Raw genomic sequence first — 20,758 nt, forward strand, 5'->3', positions numbered from 1 at the left:
ATCTGGCTAAAGGTTTGTCAATTTTGTTTCTTTTCAAAGAACCAGCTTTTAATTTCATTGATTTTTTTTTTTTTTTTTTTTAGTCTCTATTTCTGCTCTGATCCTTCTTTCTTTCCTTCTACTAACTTTGGGGGTTTTCTTGTTCTTCTTTCCCTAGTTGCTTTAGATGTAAGGTTAGGTTGTTTGAGATGTTTCTTGTTCCCTGTGGTAAGTTTTCATCACCATAAACCTCCTTCTTAGCATTGCTTTTGCTACATCCCATAGGTTTTGGATCATCATGTTTTCGTTTTCATTGTCTCTAGGTATTTTTTTATTTCCTCTTTGATTTCTGCAGTGATGCATTGGTTGTTTAGTAGCATACTGGTTAGCCTCCACATATTTTTTTGCAGGTTTTTTCTTGTAGTTGATTTCTAGTTTCATAGTGTTGTGGTCGGAAAAGATGCTTGATATGATTTCAACTTTCTGAAATTTACCAAGGTTTGTTTTGTGGCCTAGCATGTGATCTATCCAGAAGAATGTTCCATGTGCACTTGAAAAGAATGTGTATTCTGCTGCTTTGGGATGGAATGCTCTTTATATATCAGTTAAGTTCATTTGGTCTGATGTGTCATTTAAGGCCTGTGTTTCCTTATTGATTTTCTGTCTGGATCATCTGTCCATTGATGTAAGTGGGATGTTAAAGTCCCCTACAATTATTGTGTTACTGTCGATTTCTCCTTTCATGTCTGTTAATATTTGTCTTATATAGTTAGGTGCCCCTATGTTGGATGCATATATATTTACAATTGCATATATATTTACAATTGTTGTATCTTCTTCTTGGATTGATCCCTTGATCATTATGTAGTGCCCTTCTTTGTATCTTGTAACAGTCTTTATTTTAAAGTCTATTTTGTCTGATGTAAGTATTGCTACTCTTTCTTTTGATTTCCATTTGCATGGAATACCATTTTCCATCTCCTCACTTTTAGTTTGTATGTGTCTCTAGAGCTGAAGTGAGTCTCTTATAGGAAGCATATATACGGGTCTTGTTTTTGTATCCATTCAGCCACTCTGTGTCTTTTGCTTGGAGCATTTAGTCCATTTACATTTACGGTAATTGTTGATACGTATGTTCTTATTGCTGTTTTGTTAATTATTTTGGATTTGGTTTTTTCCACTTTCTTCTTCTTTTGTTCTCTCGTGATTTGATGACTGTCTTCAGTGTTATGTTTGGATTTTTCTTTTTTGCGTGTATATCTATAATAAATTTTTTGGTTTACAGTTACCATGATTTTTTTGTATAGCAGTCTTTATATATAGATGTGATTATTTTGAGTTGATGACCTCTTAATTTCAAATGTATTTTAAAAACCCTACATTTGTACTCTCCTCCCCTCATGATTACTGTTTTTGATATCATATTTTATCTAATTGTTTTGTGTATCCCTTAACTGCTTATTGTGGATATAGATGATTTTACTACTTAGAGCTTTTAACCTCCCTATTAGCTTTGTGTGTGGGTAATTTCCTACCTTTACTGTATGTTTGCCTTCACTGGTGAGCTTTGTCATTTTGTAATTTTCTTGTTTCTAGTTGTGGCCTTTTCTTTTTTGCCTAGAGATTTAACATTTGTTGCAAAGCTGGTTTGATGTTGCCGAACTCTTTTTAGCTTTTGCTTATCTGTAAAGCTTTGGATTTCTCTATCAAATCTGAACGAGAGCCTTGCTGGGTAAAGTATTCTTGGTTGTAGATTTTCCCCTTTCATCATTTTAAATATATCATGCCACTCACTTCTGGCCTGCAGAGTTTCTGCTGAAAAATCAGCTGATAGCCTTATGGGAGTGCCCTTGTATGTTATTTGTTGCTTTTCCCATGCTGCTTTTAATATTCTCTATCTATCTATCTTTTTGTCATTTTAATTGCAATGTGTCTTGGTGTGTTCCTCTTTGGGTTAATCCTGTATGGGACTTTCTGCACTTCCTAGACTTGGGTGATTGTTTCCTTTCTGTGGTTAGGGAAGTTTTTAGCTATTATGTCTTCAAATATTTTCTCAGGTCCTTTCTCTTCTCCTTCTGAGACCCCTATAATGTGAATATTAGTGCTCTAGATATTGTCCCAGAGGTCTCTTAAACTGTCCTCATTTCTTTTCATTATTTCTTCTGTTCAGTGGCAGTGATTTCCATTACTCTGTCTTCCAGCTCACTGATCCATTCCTCCATATCATTTAGTCTACTTCTGATTCCTTCTAGTGTATTTTTCATTTCATTTTTTGTATTCATCTCTGTTCAGTTGTTCTTTCTTTATCTCTTCTTTGTTTAAAACTTCTGACTTCTCCCTCTGTACATCCATTCTTCTTCTGAGTTCTTTGATCATCTTTATGATCACCACTCTGAACTTTTTCCTCGGGTATATTGCCTATCTCCACTTCACTTAATTCTTCTTCTGGGGTTTTATCTTGTTTCTTCATCTGGAACATGTTCCTCTGCCACCCCATTTTGTCTAAGTTGCTATTTGTATTTTTATATATGTGGTAGGTTAGTTACGTTTCTCAATCTTGCATAAGTGGCCTTCTGTAGAAGATGTCCTATGCATCCCAGCAGTGCACTCCCCTCTTATCACCCAAGGTAGATGCTCTTGGGGTGCCACCTAAGACGGCTGCATGGGTCCTTCTGTTGTGGCGGCCTATGTGGGCAGTCAGTCTGGTAGGCTTGGTTGGCCCCTGACCCAGTTGGTTGCCAAGCTCTGCCTTGTATAGATGCTGTTGGCTGCTAGTTAGTGTGGCCTGGTCACAAGGCACTGCTGCAGAACCCTAGGGGTGTCCCAGGGCTAGTGCTGGCTCACTGGCGGCCAGAGTCAGGGTCCTAAAGACTCTTGGGCTGTTGCCAATCCACTGGCAGGTAAAGCCAGGTTCAGGGGTTAGTGCCAGGCAAGCAGAGCCAGTTCCTGGAGTCTGGCTGCAGGACCCAGGGATCCCTGAGCTCATTTCAGGTTGGAGGGGGGCAATTCCTGACACAGTTGGGTATGGGGTCTAGGGTATCTCAAAGCTTGCGTTGGCCTCTTAGTGGACAGGGCCAGGGCCCGGGCCCGGGCCCGGGCCCAGCTGGTCCCAGGGTAGGCTCTTGCCTACTGTGGGATCATAGTTTTCTTGCATCTGGTGTTTGCCCCCTGGTGGGTGAGGCTGGTCGAGAGGTTAATGTGGGCTTCCTGAAGGCAAGGGCCTATGCCTGCCCACTGGGAGGTGGAGTTGGGTCTTGGCCCTCTGGTGGGTAGGGCCATGTCTAGGGGCTTTTCTAGAGGTGACTGTGGGTTCAGGAAGTCTTTAGGCAGCCTGTCTGCTGATGGGTGGGGCTGTGTCCTTGTCCAGTTAGTGACTTAGCCTGAGGCATCCCAGCACTTGCGCCTATAGGCTTTTGGGTGGGGTTGATGAGCCAGGATGGCAGCCACCAGCAGCAGTGTTCACACGGTAGAATGTTCCCAAGGTGAGCCACAGCCATCCCCATCTCTCTGGGAGGCTCTCCAAGACCAGCAGATAGATAGGTCTGGCCCAGGCTCCTATCAAATTACTGCTTTCGCCCTGGGTCCCAGTGAGTGTGAGATTTTGTGTGCACCCTTTAAGAGTGGAGTCTCTATTTCCCCCAGTCCTGTGGGGCTCCCGAAATCAAGCCCCACTGGCCTTCAAAGCCAAATGCTCTGGGGGATCACCTTCCCAGTCCCCCAGGCTGGGGAGCCCAACGCGGGGCTCAGAACTCTCACTCCTGTGAGAGAACCTCTGTAATGTAATTATTCTCTAGTTTGTGGGTCGCCCACCCAGGGGTATGGGATTTGACTATGCTGTGAGTTTGCCCCTCCTACCTGTCTCTCTGTGGTTCCTTCTTTATGTCTTTAGGTTCCAGTCTTTTCCACCAATGGTTGTTCTGCAGATAGTTGTGATTTTGGTGTGCTCATGAGAGGAGGTGAGCTCAGGGCTTTCTACTCCACCATGTTGGCGGCTCTCCTATAAACTGTCGATGCTTATGTGCTCATGGTCTGGCCCTTCAGTTCACATAGAAGTGGAGCTGAGACCACGTAAGTCACCAAGGGAGCAAAGCTCAGTTCCTCGCCGGCTTCCACAAGAAACCCCCTTGCACACTGAGCATTGTCCGTGTTTGTTGTTATAAATTTGCTTAATATTTAGGAGTTTAGGAGAGGGGGGGCTCCCATGACACACTGATTCACCTTCAGCCCTTTCACTGGTTCCCTTATGCTCCTGCTTTTCCTCGTCCATCTCCTAGGTCCCTCTCAAGAACAACCCACAGGCCTCTCTCCTCTGACATGCAGAACAGTGTCCGCATATCACAGGTGGCACCTGTCCCCACTGCTCTGTCAGGCTGGCTGACCAGGAATTTTCACAAGGGCAGTCCTTTGGGTATTATTATCCTAAAGGGAAATTCTCATACGGGCTGCCAAGTAGAGGGAAAAAGTCCCTTCACTTTATCCACCTTGTTTTGAGTGACCCTCTCCCACACTGCCAAATAATTATAGCTTACATTTATGGAGTACTTACTAGCTACAGACTCCTGTGCTAAGTAGACACATTCAGATTCACAGCCACTCATCACTTAACCCAGAGAAGCTAAGAGATTTGGCCAAGTCACTCAGCTAGGGAAGAACAGGGCTGGGATTTGAGCCCAGGGCGCTTCAAGCAGGAGCCCCATTACCTTTTGCTCAGCTGCATACACGGGGCCAAAGTGGTGGTACCCACTGAGGCACAACCCCGGCACTTGGACACCAGGACAGTCTTGAGCTAAACCTTAGAGGACATGTCTTATTGAAGAGAATCATTTCCGAGCCCCAGAGGGTCACCAGGAACAGAGCATGGGCTCCCCCCATTCTCTCTCCCATTTCCCATGGCTAGATTATGTGTAGCGTCCTGGCCTGGGGGCAGGCCCTGATGATCCTTGGCAGCTGAAACACCACATCTGCCCACAGGTCACCCGGCTGAATGTCACCCACGCCATTGCTGATGTGGTGTCACGGATTAGGGAACTCAAGTGAAAGGCTGGCTCTGATGTAGGATTAGAAGGACCCTGCAACCCTTCTGAGCCCTCTGGACATGATGGAGAGTGACCTGGAAAATCAAATGCAGAGAAGTGTCCCAAAATAAAGGAGTCTTGTTTGAGGCAGAGTAGAACCTATTAGCTTGAGAAATTGGTCTGGAAATCTTATTAAAAGAGACAAATCGTTCCACATTCTCCCCAGACTGAAAATATTGGGGATAATAGACTTTCCTTGATGCCTTGGACCCATGTACCTCATGTCAGGATCAGAGCCAACCTCTGGCAAGGCACAATTCAATGCAGGTAATAAAGGCAATTATTTTTTTTTAATTGGCAGTTCTGATTAATTCTGATTTCTCTGGCCAGCCACAGACTTATCTATACCGGTCCCTCATTACTGTGAAGGTTGCAGGTCAGAAGAGCCAATGGCAAAGAGAAATGAAGTTCAAGTTGTGGATTTTTCATTACTGCACAGCTCAGCAGATGACTGTCCAGCCACAGAGACCGCTGTGACCAGCACTCCACACCTACACACACACACACAACTCCTTTCTCAATATTCTCAATTAACCCCCGATGGAGATGCCAGGAAAGCAAGGCACCATTGCATTATGAAACTTAATCTTGCTTACCTTTGCTATTTAAGAGGGGTGATAAGAGGAAGAATTCTTCAAATTTATATGTTAGCTATTATCATTATTGTTGTTATTTTTGTTGAGCACTGAGAGGTTCAAGAATGATATGAATCGCTGGAATGTAGTGGATGCTGGCACTCTGCTCAGGGCTTTCTTCCCATGTGTTCTCTCTTTATCCTTGGAACAGCCCTATAGGACAAGAGTTGGCCAACCTTCTCTGCGGAAAGAACCAGATAGGAAATACTTTAGGTTTTGAAGGCTGTGTGGTCTCTGTCACAACTACTCAAACCTGCCGTTATAGCTTGAAGGCAACCACAGAAAGTATGTAAATGGCTAATATAGCTAGATTTCAATACAGCTTTATTTACAGAATCAGACGGCTTGCCAGGTTTGGCCCGTGGGCCATAATGTGAACAAATGTTATCCCTAAGCTGGAGTTTAGGTTCCACAGCTAGGAAGGTGGGAGATGTGTGCTTTTCTCTCCTATGGTCTCCCTCCTCCCTGCTCGTCCATTCTGCCTCTAGTTCTGCAGGAAGGATAGAATCAAAAAAGTTTTTGCATGTGACTACCCAGGCTGAGTTGGCTGTTCTCTCAGTGAAAGGGAAAGCAATCACTTTCATGAAAATCCTGCATCCGTGGTGGTTATGAGGAGGCCACCGGATTGCCGTGGGTAGCCTCTGTCCATCTAGTTCCTTGTCTGCGAGCTCAGCATAGGCTGCGGCAGACCCCACTGAGATGCCAGGATCTCAGAAGCTTTGTTGGGTCTTTGAGTCTCAGCTACGTCTTCCGGGCAACCCCCAGGTGAAAAGGCTTTCTAACACGTGGCCTCTTGGTCCATGCTGGGGTGGTCCCAGCGAGCCTGCAGCCTCAATCTGAGCTCTCCTCCTTGCCCCTGGACAGTGTCCATCTCCACGCCCCTTGGGAACCAGGAGTTGAGGAAGCACGCTTTGCCTTACTCTGAGCCACAACCTGTGCCACCTACCTTAATATTCTTTCCCCAACTATAGTCATCTAGTGACTCAACAGATACGGGGCATAAAGTATCTGTCTCTCACTCTTGATGACACTATAAACTTAAGGGACAATTTACGATCTTAGACCAGGCTTTCTTAGTCTCTGCACCATTGAGAACTGGGGCCGGATTCCTCTCAGGGGAGCCGTCACATGCATTGTAGGATACTTAGCAGCATCCTGGCCTCTACTCACTAGATGCCCATAGTTACCCCCAGGTGTGATCATCAAAAATGTCTCTAGAATTGCCAAATGTCCCCTGGGTGACAAAGCAACCTCTGCTGAGAAACATTGTCTTAGGCTGAGAAGCAACCACTGCCTTTTGCTCTCAGCTGTAGGTTCTAATTTCTAATTCCAAAAAAATAGGAAAGATAATAGGCAAGATCTCTCAATAGCTTGTTACATTATCTTTTGGTGCAAGGTAAGCATAATTGGCCCCATTTTACACGGGAGAAACTCAGGCCTGGATGGCATAGCTAGTAAGCAGCAGAGACTGGATTTGGACCCAAGCCTGTCTGATGCCAAAACCTATGTATTTTTTAAAACTACTCATGATCTGATGAAGAAATAAACACCGTGAAGGTTTTCCTAGAATGGGGAAAAGTTGCTGTGATTTGTGTTGAACTAAAGATTGTAGTTGCCCTTCCTCAGGGTGTTCTATCCAACCCTTACAGCAGCACAAGGTAGACAGTATTTTCCCCATTTTACAGATGGGGAAAACTGAGGCCCAGCAAGCCTAACAAGTGGTTTGAAATCAGCACAGTAAAGAGGTTTAAGCCCAGTGTTTCTGTGCTCCGAGCTCTGACTTTTCAACAACCAGAAAAATGGGTAGCTGTTTCTCAACAGGAAAGCCGAGCCTAATTTCCTACATAACACTCTACCTTTCTAGCCAATGTGTCCTGCAGGCAGCAAGAAAGGTTTCATGATAAATGAAACCAATGCCCCCAGCCCCTGACCTTGGCCTTTTTCTGTGACCCCTTTCCTTACCTCAGCTCTGTATGCAGTACTGGCCTGAGAAGACCTCGGGGTGCTACGGGCCCATCCAGGTGGAATTCGTCTCCGCAGACATCGATGAGGACATCATCCACAGAATATTCCGCATCTGTAACATGGCTCGGGTAAGTGTACGGCCGCTGCTGCTTCCCGGACTCCTCCTTCCCAAAACAGATGGAAGCTGCCGGGAGAGGACCCCGCAGGCCAGCCAGGAGTCTGTGCTGTCCTCTCCTGTTCATCTCGTCCTTGGGGAAGTGATGCCTTTGCCAATTCTGGCTCCAGACCCAGCAATGGCTCCCACACACAGACACACACAGGGGGACATCCAGCCTGCCATCTGCCTGTTTCCTGACACACTTGCTGCCATGTAGACACAAATTCTCAGAATGTAGTGCTTCCCTGCTGTGTTGTGCTGTTTCGGCATGAGCTGATGCAGCCTTTGATTGGATCCAGTAAGCTTTGGGCTGGATGGTGGGCACACCAAGATGGAAAATAATAAGTTGCTTCCATGAGGAATTTCACTGCTGGGTGGAGTAGTATTGAGTGGGAGGGAACAGATGAGTGATCTATGAAACGGTGGCTACCTAAAGCGACCTTGGTCTTTACTGGGGGCTCGTGGTGAACAGGATTCAGTCCCTGCCCTCAGAATTCGCTGTCTAATGGGAAAGCGAGATGTGTTTTGGCTCATGAACTGCAGAAAGAGAGAAGAATCCTGCCCAGTATTCAGGGAAGTCTTTCCTAGAGAAAGGGGCATTTGAATTGGGTTCTGAGGACTGAGTAGAAGTTTTTCAGGTAGAGGAGGGATGCAGAGCAGTCATGGCAGGAGAATCAGTGTGCACAGAGGTGTAGAGGTGGTCATGGGGATACTGTGGGACTCTCCCCGTGAGGACATTATAGCGTAGACCCCATTTATTCCGTCTTCCACTGCAATGCTGCAGCCTCCAGGGTATCTGGAGGGCCCGCATCCCTAAGCATCCCCAGCAGAACAGCCCTAATAGCCTCTCTCTTCTCAGCCACAGGACGGGTATCGTATAGTCCAGCATCTCCAGTACATTGGCTGGCCTGCCTACCGGGACACGCCCCCCTCCAAGCGCTCTCTGCTCAAAGTGGTCCGACGGCTGGAGAAGTGGCAGGAGCAGTACGATGGGAGGGAGGGACGCACTGTGGTCCACTGCCTGTGAGTATGAGGGAGGGGTCTCCAGGGCAACGGGACATCCTTGAGGATGCCGCTGGCCACAAATACCAGTCCTAGGCATGCCTGGCCATACCACATCCTTACAGGCCAACAGGAGTGTAGTCAAGGCATCACAGTCCTTTAATGGACTGGGATTGCAGCCATAAAGCTATGTGTGGAACAGCTGATTCACAACCATTCACTTTGCTTCTTAGAACTTAACATGATTTGGGGAGAAGTGATGGAGAGGGCCTCAATCTTTAAAAAGGAAGTTGAATCAAAGTCTTCCCTTTTTCAGAATAATATTTCTGGAGCAGGTGGAGGCATTAATAACATCCTACCCTGGAATTGAGTTCAGTCATTTCAAAACCGGCTTATCGTGCCCCCTCTTTCATGTGGTGCACACATGACAGGAAAATCGGAGAGCCTTAAGGGAGGGGTGGACAGGGGGCCCTTCCTACTCTTTCCCATGCGATTGTTTTTTAGCCTGCTTTTTCGCAGGAGTACCTTTTATTCATGTCTTCTCTTGCCGAGGTGACCAGCAGTTTGAGCTGTAGGAAAGCACAGGGGTGTCCTTCTGTCAACAGAGACCTTGGCATCCTTGGAGGGCAGAGACACCAAAACAGACACTGAAATGCAGGCACTGGCCAGTGAATGGAGGGCAACTGTCTGTACTTGAAACATCTGGTCGTTGGGTGTCCTGTGGATAAAACATCCGGGAGGTAGACTCAGTGACTTAGTTTCCATCCAGATGTTCTCTAGACACAGACCATTACATGACATCATTAGTTGCTCTTGGCAATACACCCAGGAGTTCCAAATCTGGCAGATTCCTAAAGAGATTTTCTGTAAAGAGTTGGAGGGGTGTTTCTATGAAGATGACTTACGGAGCATCAGAAAGAAAGTGTGACAGAGGGATGACCCTGCCAAGAGCCCTCTTTCTCTATTTTCCAGGTCAGTAGGGTCTTGCTTAAAGCAGGGTGTATAAATAGAGATGCGTCTTTTCGGGATTCAGCATCTGAGACCCATCCCAGCCCCACCCAAAACCTAGGCTGGCTGACCCCAGCTAACAGAGATGTCTCTGGTATTGCTGTCCTTAGCGGATGGAAAGAACTAGGAGTAAAAACACATGCAACCTTCCGCTGTCTTCACTGGATGTGTAGGTGGACAAGGAGGCAGGCACCACACCTACAGAGACACTCTGTCTGTCCTGGGGGTTTGGGTCAGTGCGCCGTGGGTGACAGTCACATGCTGCTAGAACCAAGGGAACATCAAGCTAAGTGGGCTTTCAAAGGTTATCCCCTTCATTATACAAATGAAGAACCTGAGGCTCAGACACAGGAAGTGACTTGCCCAAGGTCAAAGCAGGTTCACGGCACAGATGGGACTCCAACCATAAGCCTTACCTTGCATTTGCCAGGGCAGTCACCCTCCACTACTGCCGACATGGCCTTAGGCTCAGCAGGAGCCTGAGGGGTACCCAGGAATCTTGCTCACCTTCTTGCTCTGTGTTTAGAAATGGGGGAGGCCGCAGCGGAACCTTCTGTGCCGTCTGCAGCGTGTGTGAGATGATCCAGCAGCAAAACATCATCGATGTGTTCCACATCGTGAAAACATTACGTAACAACAAGTCCAACATGGTGGAGACCCTGGTGAGTGTGCTGAGGACCGTTCTCCGGTAGCCAGGGGCTGACCGTAGTTCCCTTGACCTGAAGAAAATAGCATCAAAGAGTAAAAACACTCAACAGCCGGATGCTTCTTGAGCACCTGCGGTCGCTGCCCTTTGCACACACAGTTAACCTGCTTCCTCCCTCCAGCCTCACCAACTTCTCTTCTGCAGAGAGTCCAGATATTCGTCTTGGCACACGCTACGTTGTTTTACTCTCTTTCCATTCCGTGGGAAAGTATCACTATTTCTGGCTCAGGGGAAGGGATTCTGGATTGGTAGAATGTGAATTATGTTTCTGACTCAGTCCAGTCCCATTCTAATTAATTTATGCTCCTTTTTATCATATAAAGCATTGGGCTCGGACACTGTGAAGCAAGGGATAGGAAGAGACTGGGGGCGCAGGGCTCCAGGTGTTAAGAAAGACCTGGTGCAGAGATGGAGACATACCGTACACAGGGAACTTTAATGAGTCTTTAAGTCTGTGCTAAGTGTGGTCTTACCCAAAGCGAGGGCCTACTCCAAGTGTGGTCCACAGACCAGCAGCAGCTGTAGTGTCACACGGGAGCCTGGTAGAAATGCAGACTCTTGAGCCCCACTCCAGATCTACTGAATCTGAATCTGCGTGGACAATTTTGAATTGACTGTTAGTATAGACATAGATAATCTTTCCTCCATAATCTGTATCTCTAAACTAAATGCATTTTCCCTTTCCTTTTCGTCTTCTCTTCTCCCTCTCTGCCTCTCCTCCTCTCAGGAACAGTATAAGTTTGTATACGAGGTGGCACTGGAGTATTTAAGCTCCTTTTAGCCCAGCAGCATGGAGAACCTGCCAGAGTCCAGAGGCTGCAGCCAGGCCCCCTTTTCCGTGAATGGCAGCGACTGGGCTCAGGGGCTAAGCGGTGGCACCCTGCCCAACTCCAAGGAGAAGACGGGTGCTCCTGTGGCCCACGATGGGCTCTGTACCTTCGGAGGGGTCTCCCCCAGGCTTCTTTTCCAGCCTCAGGCACGGGCCCATACAGAAGTGCACCTGTATAGCAAGGCCCGGACTTTCCAGTGCCCAGACCTCTTGCTTTTGCTCTTTTCAAGTTTGTGAATCTCGAGGCAAGCTGACTGTGTGGGTACAGGGGAGTGACAGGCCTGGCAGCGCTTCCTCTGCCCTGCGTCCCCTGGGCAGTGGGGGGATGTGTGCTTTCCTCCTCCACGTGGTCGTGAATACGACCAGGCTCTTGGGGGTCACCGCTCTGCTGCCATCTCCTTCAGGGACCTCTGGATCACTGGGACTTCAGGATGCTCCCGAGACCACAGCAGAGGCCCCCATCCTCCCAACTAACCTGCATGGGGCTTGGCCCACCACCGTTGTGTACCCCTCCCCCAGCCCAGGCCTTGACCTTCTGTCATTCACTGGCCAGTCCACTGTGTCCGTGGCACTCCTGGATAAAGGTTTTCTTTGCTTTTCTGTGGTCAGTGGGATGGGGCAGAACTTCAGGGAACTTTGCTGCCCCTCCTCGTCTCTGTGAAGAAGGACTGCCTCCCTGGGGCACGGCTCTGGCTGACCCCGTGTGTCTTGGGCGGTGGCTCCTTTGGGAGGGAAGAACAAGTTAAGAATTGATGATTTTCCAAAGTGTACGTGAAAAGAAACTTTCTTTTGGAGGGTGTAAAGTCTTTCTTAGTCTCTCATATCAAAAAAAGGTGGGGAGAGAAGTTTGGTTGTGTAGCTATAAGACAAATCTCTGGGGCCTGTTATCTCTCCTGGCAATGTCCTTATAAAAGGTCCCAGGCAGGGACAGCACAGCCACTGAGCGAGGGAGAGAGAGTCCGAAGGGCTAGTCTGAAGACAGTCCCTTTTGCCTTTGGGGCGGATAGATAGAGTACCACCATAAGCTCGGATCTCCAAATGGGAACACCTTCCTAGAGAAACTCAGCTGCCAGCTCAGAAAATGTCATCGTGCACCCAGCTATACTTTGGTTTAAAATAGGACAAGGGGGTCAGACCTGGGGAATCTAGACTCTTGCCCAAAGTATGGGTCAGTCAATGACAGGGGGACCAGCACTGGCTAAGTATCTATTATATGCCAGGCTTGGCAAGTTCTTAGAACCCACCCCCGCCCTCCCTGAGAGAGCTGTTCACCTGTTATCATCCTTATTTTACAACCGAAGACACTGAGGCATCTTCCTCAGTCATGATATTCTGGTTTCCAAAAGGCAGATCATAGTGATGAGACTTATTTGTAATGTTTTCTTCATCCTTTCTCAGCCAAGCAATTATTATATGGAGGGAAAATAAGGCCAGAAATTTCTGAGCAGAAAACTCCACAAATGGGAATTTAATGCTTCCTTTCCAATGCCAATTTTTCTGGGAAGCTCAGAATTTCAGATATATTCTAGCAACTCATTCCCGGCTCCCCAGGAAAGCTAGTCCCATCTCATTTCTCAGCCAGTGAAAACAATTCCCTGTGCTCTCAGGCTGTGAGGTCTGCCAGCCAGGGACACTCTACCCTGGTCTCTAGCTGGTGCTTTGGTACAGTACCTGGCAGCCCCCGGCTGGCCTGGGATCCAGGAAGCTTCATCTTGAAGGCTGGTCTAGCCCCAGAGCGGCCATGAGGAACATAGAATTCAATAAGGCACAGTGTTCTCCCTAAAGAGCTTACTGTATCCTGGGAAAACCGAACCACAGCGCAGCTTACAAGTGTTATACGAGCCTCACAGCAAGAGAGATTCAGCATAGAGCTTTCTAGAGGAGGTGACATCCATTCCACTGGGGAGAAAAAGGAAGAAAAGGAAACTCAGGCCAAGGGATCAGTGTGTGCAAAGACAAAGAGGTGTGCAGAGTCCTTGGGGGGCGGGGGGTGAGATGGCAGGAGGTCAGCTCAACTGGAGCAGAACATGGCAGGAGGTAAGCCAGGGTCAGGGGGCAGATGCTCCACCAGCAGGGCAGACTTGGCGTCTGTGGGCACGAAGGAGCCAGTGGAGCTTTGAGTGATGCGCTCAGCTCAGTGCTGGAGGAGGCTCCCTCTGGGGCCAGTGGGGCTGCCTCTTTCCTTTCATCAGACACTGTGAAAATGGTCCCTTAAGCGTATACTTTTTAATATCACATCTGTTTGTCTGTCTGCTCATTATTTTGTTGCTGGATCAGGAGACGCAGCTTCTGTGAGAAACTCAGGGTCTCTGCTCTGCCACGAAGCAGGGTGACCAAGCCAGACCCCTGGGCCCATGAGGAACGGGACACGGAAGGAGCCCACAGAAGCTGTTGCCATCGGCATGGGCTCTGGAACTGTCTGGAAGTCCAGGGACACCAGACTTGATCAAGGAAGGGCTGTCACTTTGGAGGTTCAAAAGGAAGCATCTCAAAGCAAAGGAAGGCAGAGGAGCCCCACCACAAACTTGCTCTTCCCCTTTCATGGTCCCTTTCCCTGGTCCCCAGGCCCTGGCCCCCTGCTGGCCTCCCCTGGCTCTAGTCTCGGCCTTCAAGGAGCCTGTGACATAGCAGATCAGCCAGCTATATGCTCCTCTCTCAGATCTGGGCTCATCCAGACAGAATGGGGGCTGGGAGAGGGGTGTGCTCTCTAACAAACACAAAGAAACCCTGGGATTTACTCTGCTCAGGAGGGAGCAAAATAGCTGGCAGATGACAATGACAGTGGCTTCTGTCATTTCAGATGGTAGGAATTTAGAATGTGACTTCGGGGAGAAGGAATTTAGAATGAAAACTCGGGCCGTGCTGGGTAACCCAACAACGGCCAGCGATGGTTCCCCCAGCTCAGCACCCCCGGCCCCCGTCATTTCCTCACAACCCAACCACCCTCCAAAGGATGCAGGGCAGTGAAGAGTCTTCGGCCAGTTTACACTGGAAGATACTGAGGTTCGCGGATGGGGACGCTTTCCCCAAGATCCCACGTGGCAAGAATGTGGCAGGACGTGGATGAGACGGGGCGCTGGTGCCCGGGAATTTGGACTTGATCCCTTCCCCAGGAAAGCTCCTGGACAAACAGCACCTCCCTCGGGGTATCCTCCCACACTCCTCTGCACTTACAGGGCAGGCTCACCGTGCACGACGCAGAGGGAAGTGGAACTCACGGTCTCTGGGTCTCCATGACGGGGGCCAGCCTCCTGTCTCTGGGCTTCCCAAGAGAGTCCCCTCACTTAGCACAAAGCCTCATGGCTCTCACTTCCTAGATGTGGACGCTGTTTGGAGAAGATGCAAGGAATTAACGAGAAGCCAGGTACTGGCTTCCCCACCTGACTGCGTGTCTGGCCTAGACACCTTCGGGATGTATCCTAGCTGCATTCTAACACATTGTCCTCTCCTCCTTTCTGGTACGAAGGTCCTGGGGCCAGGGGGCTCTGAGTCTCTAGATGGCTACAGCATGCCTCCCTTTGTGGGAGCAGAAGCAATTAGCTTGCTTTTACACTGTCTCTTTGGATGTAGCCCGGGCAGTGGCCTGCCTGCCAGATGTCAGCCTTCCTGCGCAACCAGCAGACCCTGTGCTGGAGACTCTAAATGTGAGCTCACCGAATTCTTCCAGCATTCCTAAGAAGTGCTTCTAATTGTCACCATTTTATAGATGAGGAGACTGAGGTCCCGAGGGGTGAAATCGTTTGCCCACAGTTCCACCACAGCTAGTAAAGGAGGGAGCCAGGATTTAAACTGGTTCTTTTGACTTCAAAGACAATATTTTCCCATGTCTCAGATTTTCCCATGGGGGGCTACCCGTACCAGCAAAGACTAGAGTGAAACAGGCCCAGTGGATGTTGTAAAGCCCAAAGCAGACAATGGTAAGCTTAAAATCCCTTCAGTTTCATGTCTAGCAATTCACATAATATGTGCATTCTTCTCTAATTTAGCCTGATTTGTTTTCATAGGAGCGCATAAATTTTTTTTTAACCACGTGTGTTCTGGTCCCTCACGTGGCTTTGATCCCTTCAACTCACTACGATGGACCCTAGGGAATTACAGCCCAGTCTAAGGGGCACAATGCCTGGCCATGCTGCTTCCTCCTGAGGCCAATTCTAGACTCAAGTCCAGCTCACCTTCCCCTTAGCAGATCCTATGGTACGGGGGTACCCTGACCTCACTGTTCATGGGTTGATCTCAACTCAAGTCTCCTTAAGTTGGATACTGGAAAAAAGCCATTGAAATCTACTAGAATTACAAGGACATGCCCATCTGGAGTGGCGAAGGCTGAGCGCATAAAACCCTAAAGGGAAAGGAGGTGATGAACACAGCCTTACTCAGCAGATTCCTGAATGCCGGGGCCTCTAAAAGGTGGTGCCCTTGGTCTAGGTAGAGTCACATGGTTGCTAATGTGAGCCAATCTGAGGACACACTTCACATGAGGGGCTGGAGGCTGGAAGCCTCATCACTTTACTTCAACCCCACATACTCACTGGGTTCTTACAACATGCGGGGCCCTGGAGGGGGTGCCATCAGAAAGCTCAGTTTACTACGGCACAGTCCATCCCTCGGTGAGACATGAGGTTGTGATAGGAAGGACTCAGTCTTTGGTTCTAATCCAGCCCAGCCATTTCTTGGCTGTAGAATGTTGGGCCAACCAACCAATTAGTGGGAAAAGATGTAGAAAGAGGAGCCTCAGCCAGGTAGAAGGGGTAGGTAGATTTGGAGAGCTTTGGGTAGGAAAACAGGAAGGCAAAGCCAAGAAGTTAGGACCCGATAGGACTACTCAGAACCAAGGTTGCATGTGGTCTACTGGGCAAAGTGGTCACTTCTGTGACACAGTAGGATGGGGGATGGAGAGGGACTGGCCAGAACCGCTTGGAACAAAGGTGTTGCTTTAGAATGTGTCTCAGTGTCTTGGAGGAAAGATGGTAATTTTCCCTCTGACCATTCATGTTTATCCATCATTGGTTCCCCATTGGTAAGCCAGCTCCTGGTGTGTATCCTCACCATGATCCACATTCCCTCAGTTCTGGTGTGAATCCCTGGTGTGTGCATAGAGGTGTTCAGTCTAGCAAGGATGCTGCAGACAGAAGTGAGGCCCAGGGAGGAGCAAACAGATGCTCATCATGGCATCTTTGCGGGAGTAACTGCCCAGCCCAGATCCAGTGACACTGAAGGAGAGGGCAGTTTCCCTGTACCTCACAGGGAATGAAGAAAACCCCCTTCACTTAGCCTGCATCTGGCCTCTCCTGGGCTGGACAGAGAGGCCATCAGTACCAAGTTGAGTCAGGAGTAATGCCATGGAAAACACGGGTGAGCCTGTTGGTAAGATGACCACGATTCTAATTCTAAACCACAAGACCAACACATTGTGCTGGGCCAGGATCCCTGGAGACAGGCGGTCAACCCAAGCTGCAGGGCAGAAGATGAGACATGAGTCACATGGTGGCCGTGCGTCTCCAAGCCCTGACTTGCCTTCCCCATCATCTAGCTAGTCTGAGCTCCTTCTCAGCCCACGATGCCAGCTCCAAATCACAGCCAAATAAAACAGGGAAATAAGTAATGTGAATCCAGCATAGAGGGAACAGCTGAGACTCAGCCTTGTTCCTATATCCCCATGCAAGGGTTCCGTGTCGGAGGTTTTCAACAGAGACATGCCTAGCAGTGATAAAATGCAAGGCCTTGGCTTCCATCTATCCAGGATTTGCCTTTGAGGTCATATACTGTCTGAACAGCAAGGAGAGAAGTCAGTGGCAGAGAGTGGAGGAGGCTCCAGTTTGTCAGAGTCATGGGTATGATCCTCAGAAGCACAGAGAGATGTCTAAGCCATACTTATGCACATGTACAGACTCTCTTCTGGTTTACTGGTAACCAGGCAGACTTTTGCGTCACACTGGCTGGCTGTACAACACTCTTGTAGGTACCAAGACCATCTCTTGCATCCCTCCTGCCTGCCTCCAGAAGAGGTGGAAAAAGGTCACCAAAGAGGCCACATTCACCCCCTCAAATCCACCCAAGAATATTAGGTCCCCAAGAGGCGGGGTCAGCACCCATAATGGTAGACCCCAGGCTTAGCATCCTAGTTATCTAAGAGGTTGGGCTAGTCACTGCCGTTGACACAAAGATGTAGGACTCAGCATGGGCATACTATAGAGTAAAGCTGCTGGGGCAGGGTTACCATGGAGCTTCCATAGGAGTCTGAGAGCTGCTCTGGCGGTGGGATTTGGACCCTGATCCGTGGTGGAAATGTTCAGAGAATGAGGGTCTGCAGTCCTTAGAGTGTTGGTCAGGAAGGTATTGGCATGAAAGCCTGGAGCTCAGGGTAATTATTAGACTTTATGGTTCCTTGGTGAGTGTGGGATGCTTAGATTTGGGGGAGGAAAGGGATTACGAAGCAACCTGCCAAAACTGCAAAGTTGAGTTCCTGTACACATACTTCTGTGCCTTTGGCTTATGAATACAACGCAGTGGGCCCCCTTTGTGATGGTCCAGCAAACTCTCAGTGCCCACCGTGCACCTGTCTCTCCCATGGAAGATTAATGATGTAGGTTGTTCTTTGGACCAAAGCCTCCGGGGCAGTCTGGAGGTTCAGAGGGCCAAGGGGTGACATCCCAGGTCAGATCAAACTTCTGAAGAGTTAGGCAGAATACCAGTGCCCATACCCTCCATAGGCCTGCAGATCGTTAGATAAATTCAAGCACAGTTTGCTAGTCCCAGATCACTCCTATGAGCGGAACTAGGACCGATGGGTGAAACTTCATAGCTGTAAGAGAGAACTTGCTATCTGCCAGAGGTGAGCTTTCTGTCTCAGCAGCCATTCAGCAAAAGCCAGGCATCTCTTTAAAGGGAAGAAGGAGCTCTACTGAGATGGCCTATAAGTTTCTTCCACCCTAGATGAATGAAGTATTACGGAGCTGGGACCCTGTTTGAACGCCTTCCTTCCTGCAGAGCACAAAGCCAAGCAGGTTGGGCTTGGTTTGTGCTGGTTGAAGCCCCTACTCTCCTGCTGCCCCCACACCACGCAGGCCAAGATGCTGCTCTAGCCACGCATCAAAGGCTCATCCAGGCTGGTTATCACCAAACAGCCCAGAGAGAGCAGCTGCTTTGCCATAGAACCCAGGCCCACCAAGATCTGTGATGAGACCAGTCATAATTTCTATCCGCTGGCCAACAGGGCCATCAGTGACAGCCAGAATCAGTAAAGGCCCAAGTAGGACCCAGAGGGGGTTTTGCTTACCATACACATTAACTCCAGAGGTGAATTCTACCCCTCCCCTCCCCAGTCGAGGCCTGTTAGAGCAAATTGCAAAAGCAAAAGCAAAAGCACAGTGACTCAGCTGACATGTGATCATAAGCATCCCCGGTATATCCATTTCATTGCCAGGTAGATCCTGAACTAGCCCAGGCTAATCCAGGCTAACCCATACTGGCAATCAGACTCAAAAGCACTTTTCTACCTTCTCTTTCCACCCTACATCTTACCAGCCAATGAAAGGCAAAGAGTTGGGGCTTCTACCATTGCCTTGGCCATTGGACACCACCATAGCCCCATAAGGGCCATCACGGGGTTTCCATCAACTCCAGGGAGACTGACATTTTCACGTCCACTGGGCATATGATACTGCATGAGACCAAAGTCTCCACACTGTTAGCAGCCTCCTCCACGAATCCCAATGGCCTGCACTTGTACAGTTTGGGTGTTTGATAGATAAAGCACGTATGAGAAGAGAAAACAAAATAAATCAACTTTTTAAAAAAGCCAGCACTGTGCTGTCAATGTTCTTTTTTTTTTTTTTTTTTTTCCTTTCCAATTCTAGCTTCAAAAAGCAGAAGGTAAATAATGTCAGGTCAATGAATATCAGATATATTTTTTGACTGTACATTACAGTGAAGTGTAATCTTTTTACACCTGCAAGTCCATCTTATTTATTCTTGTAAATGTTCCCTGACAATGTTTGTAATATGGCTGTGTTAAAAATCTATACAATAAAGCTGTGACCCTGAGATTCATGTTTTCCTAAGATATTCGCACTGGTGTCTTCCTGAGGTTGGGTAGGGTGAGTTGGAGGTGAGTTGAAGGAGGAGAAAAAAAGCCTGTTACTGACTAGATTTCTTTATGTTCATTTAATCCTCACATCTATGATGCAGGAAATATGTATTATCCCCTCTTTGCAGATGAGAATAGTTGAGGTTCATAGATATTAAGGGATATTTCATGATTTCATATTGCACCTGTAAAAGTGTTGGGTCTCAAGAGTTTTTCTCAGGTGGGGTCCACAGAGTGCTGGCATCAGAATCACACCAGAAGTTTGTTAAACAGACAAATTGTTAAGACCCTACAGAATCACAGTTTCAGGATCTGCATATTAACAAACTGCCTGGATGTATCAGCTAGCTATTGCTGTGTAACATACCACCCAAAATTCAGTAACTTTAAACAACAGTCTTTCATGGTGGTCAGCTGGGGCTTGAGCTAGGCTGAGCTCAGCTAATCTCAGCTGGTCCACTCATGTGTAGGCTAAGGACTCTGCTCCAGGCCGGGCTTGCCTAGGACATCTTGGCTGGTGCAGTTGTGTTCCATGTGTCTCTTACCCTCCTCCTGGGACCAGCAAGCTAGCCTAGGCATATGCTTCTCCTGGTGATAGCAGGAACATGAGAAAGTCTGATCACATAAGTTGTTCCGAGTCATGTCTGCAATATCCCATTGGACAAAGCTGGTTGCACAGCATACTCAGAATCAATAGTCAGGGGAAGATACTCCATTTCTTGACAAAGACCTCACTTCTCAATGTTGCAATAAATGCTGAGATTAGGTACCAAACCATTGGTGCCAGATGCAGACTTTAAACCTGTCATCTCAGAGTGTGGTCCACAGACCACCCACATCAGTTTCACCTGAGAAGCTTCTAAACATGCAGAATCTGACTGAGTAGGTCCAGGATGGGTCCCAGGAACCTGAATGCTTAACAAGTGCCCCAGGTGATTGTAATGCATGCTGAAGTTAAGCAAGCACTCTTCCAAATGCTCTTAGAAGGGGACAGATAGGGGACAAAGAGACAAACCAGTTCCCAAACTAGGGTATGAGGCTGCCAATCTCTGATGCACATGATGCAATGCTCTCTGCTTTCCAGGTAAGCAGAAGAAACAGCTGGAACCAACTCCTTGGAATTGACTGGCTTCCCAGTTCTTTGTACGTATCCAGATATAAGTACAGGCTGGAAGCATGAGCCATAGGGCCAGAGCCCTGGTTCACTTTGTTCTCCTTCAGCCTTAGGAACCCTGGCAGTGTTCTCCAACCTAAGAGACCTAGATGTAGTATCCACCACTGGCAAGCCAAGAGCCTGGAGAACGCACGCTTCCCAA

At 48.2% G+C, this 20,758-nt stretch overlaps 1 protein-coding gene across 2 annotated transcripts in view; it reads left to right on the top strand.

The window, feature by feature from the left end:
* The window catches only part of PTPRT (protein tyrosine phosphatase receptor type T), a 1,083,615-nt gene extending 1,072,255 nt beyond the window's left edge, over positions 1-11,360 (top strand). For both annotated transcript variants that reach the window (XM_024128402.2, XM_024128403.2), the window contains 4 exons: positions 7,657-7,782; positions 8,671-8,834; positions 10,348-10,483; positions 11,255-11,360. In XM_024128402.2, the coding sequence (XP_023984170.1) occupies positions 7,657-7,782; positions 8,671-8,834; positions 10,348-10,483; positions 11,255-11,308 (480 nt within the window). In that variant the 3' untranslated portion in view covers positions 11,309-11,360. The remainder of the gene's footprint in view (positions 1-7,656; positions 7,783-8,670; positions 8,835-10,347; positions 10,484-11,254) is intronic.
* Positions 11,361-20,758: the final 9,398 nt, after the last annotated feature.

The sequence above is a fragment of the Physeter macrocephalus genome, chromosome 14, assembly GCF_002837175.3.
Source record: "Physeter macrocephalus isolate SW-GA chromosome 14, ASM283717v5, whole genome shotgun sequence".
Lineage (NCBI taxonomy): Eukaryota > Metazoa > Chordata > Mammalia > Artiodactyla > Physeteridae > Physeter > Physeter macrocephalus.